Raw genomic sequence first — 2,500 nt, 5'->3', positions numbered from 1 at the left:
ACAGTACAATAACTTGATGATATCAACAAGGAGATGAATGGCAAAATTCACAATACTTTTATTTATTTTTTCTGAGAACTTCCACTTCTATGCCTTTCTGTAACTCTTCTGTTCGCTTTGTATCTCTGTTGCAACCTGCTGATGACGCGCTAATCTTAGTGGCTTACCTCTGAGAACATGCTAGCAGTGATGAGGTAGTGGTGATCAATTGTTTAAGTGCTGTTGGTCCCATGATGTCAAAAGGTGAAGAGCACGATGAATGAGGACTTGCTCTAAGTGAACCAGGAATTGTATTGGTCGAATCATGGATCTAACAATTATGGTGTATTTTGCTGTTCAGCTATTTGTTAGAGTATATCAGTTCGTATAATGTGCAGTGCACAGAGCGGCAGGAACATTATTAGAACAGTTTAAATGTGCAATGCAGAAATCTTACTAGTGTAATTCTAATTATTTTTGTTGACTTGTATTTTGTGTCTTTTTGTTTAGAGAAGAGAACAGACAGCAATGGAAGAGTGTATTTTGTGCATCATCCTACACGGTCGACACAGTGGGAGGACCCACGTTCACAGGGGTTAGTTTTTGTATCTTTGTTATGCCAGCGCTAACATTTTAGCTGCTATTCCCATTCATTTATTATTCAATTCAAATGTGCCTTTTTAATGATTGCTGTTACTCATTTCATTTGATTGCTGCATTGTCTTGTGTGACAAAACCAAAAAAATACTCACTTGCTTTACTTTATTATTTTAGGTTGCTGAATGATAAGCCACTTCCAGAGGGATGGGAGATGAGGTTTACTGTGGATGGTATTCCCTATTTTGTAGACCACAACAGGAAAACTACCACTTACATTGACCCCCGCACTGGAAAATCCTCACTGTACGTTCTCTGGCAGTTACAAAAATAAATAAAAAACGTGCCTGTTATTGTGAGTTACACGGCTAAGTCCCAAGATATGTAACAAGAGATACCATCTGCTGTGAAAGCATTTATGTTTTTGGCTGATGAAATGAGCTTGTTTAAAGCCCATGTTTATTACGGTCTAGTAATGGTTGGGGAATGCAATATGTGCGCTTATTCTTTAATCTAGAATTTGTTAGTGACTTTGTCTTGTTTAAATCACATCCTGGAATATTTCCAGGCAGACAAATTTACTTGAGTAAACTCGATGCAGAAAAGTGTTATCCTACAATGTAGTTTGTTCTAGCGTGTTGTTTTTTGTGCGTCTCACTGTACCTCTCTCTTTATAGAACTCGTTCTTATTCTGTTAAGCATGGGATTTCCATTTTTTTAAATTCTTGGCAATCACTGAGGAAACACCTCTGATGACTCATGGTCATGCTCATGGTATTAAGTTGTACTTATCTTGTTTCCAGTGAAAATGGGCCTCAGATCACCTATGTCAGAGATTTCAAAGCCAAAGTACAATACTTCAGATTTTGGTGCCAGGTAAGAATCAGAACAGCACACAAATTATTAGATTACTTGTTTATCTTTTGCACAGATTGTGTTTTACACTAGATTAAAAAAAATAAATAAATAGAGGGCCATTTTTCTGCCTAATATGACAGAGATGTGTTTTTATTGTGAGAGATTCCTGTATGACAGAAACCTGGATTAAAAATAGAACACTCAATAAATATCTGAACAAACCCATTACCTATCATTGCCATATTGTGCATCTTTACAGATACACACTGAGATATGCTTGAATTCAGTCATACAGATTATGCATTCACTAATAATATCTCAATACAGTAGTTAACGCACAAAAATACATGAAACCCCAGCAAAATTAATACTGGTTTGTCCTCTTTTGTAACTAAGGTCTATAACAAATAAACTTGACTTGGTCCAAGCATCATAGCCTCAACAAAGGTTGTGCTAAAATTGTTGCGAATTATCGACTTGTCCCTTCAGGAGTTGCCACAGCGATTAATGCACTTTTTTTTTAAGTTTGTGCTAAATTAGTGCAAAAATGTAATTTTTAATTTGACTACTTAGTTGTCAAAGTAGTATAAATTAAAGCAAAAAAACCCAGGAGAGCTGCTCAAATTTTAGCCGCCATAATTTGACGTTTGATATTTTTCTCTTTTTAGCAACTGGCGATGCCTCAACACATCAAGATCAACGTGTCACGAAAAACTCTGTTTGAGGACTCCTTTCAGCAGGTAAGACGACCCGCAGCCAACTAATGGCAGAGAAGCCGCCGGGCCGTATTGTTTGTTGTAAAAAGCAATAGAAATGTTAAATATACAACAATATATGTAAGTTTGTTAGTGTAATTCTTTACCGATATATGGTACGTGTATTGTATGAAATCCTCGTCATAACACCTGTAGCCGCTGGAAACGTAGTATAAATGTAGCCTAAGCCTGGATAGAACCAGGAAGCAGCAGCCCATCCCAGCCCCGCCTCTATGGAGAAATATGTATTCATACATTAATTTATTGTCTACCTTTGACCCTGTTTATTCATGACACGAATATGCATTCTG

General features: G+C 36.8%; 1 protein-coding gene across 2 annotated transcripts in view; it reads left to right on the top strand.

Moving 5' to 3' along the window:
* The window catches only part of itchb (itchy E3 ubiquitin protein ligase b), a 29,331-nt gene that overhangs the window by 14,345 nt on the left and 12,486 nt on the right, over positions 1–2,500 (top strand). For both annotated transcript variants that reach the window (XM_077579631.1, XM_077579640.1), the window contains 4 exons: positions 490–574; positions 754–882; positions 1,380–1,452; positions 2,103–2,174. In XM_077579631.1, the coding sequence (XP_077435757.1) occupies positions 490–574; positions 754–882; positions 1,380–1,452; positions 2,103–2,174 (359 nt within the window). The remainder of the gene's footprint in view (positions 1–489; positions 575–753; positions 883–1,379; positions 1,453–2,102; positions 2,175–2,500) is intronic.

Source organism: Vanacampus margaritifer, chromosome 1 (assembly GCF_051991255.1).
Source record: "Vanacampus margaritifer isolate UIUO_Vmar chromosome 1, RoL_Vmar_1.0, whole genome shotgun sequence".
In the NCBI taxonomy this organism is placed as follows: Eukaryota; Metazoa; Chordata; class Actinopteri; order Syngnathiformes; family Syngnathidae; genus Vanacampus; species Vanacampus margaritifer.
This window is presented reverse-complemented; position numbering and strand designations above follow the sequence as displayed.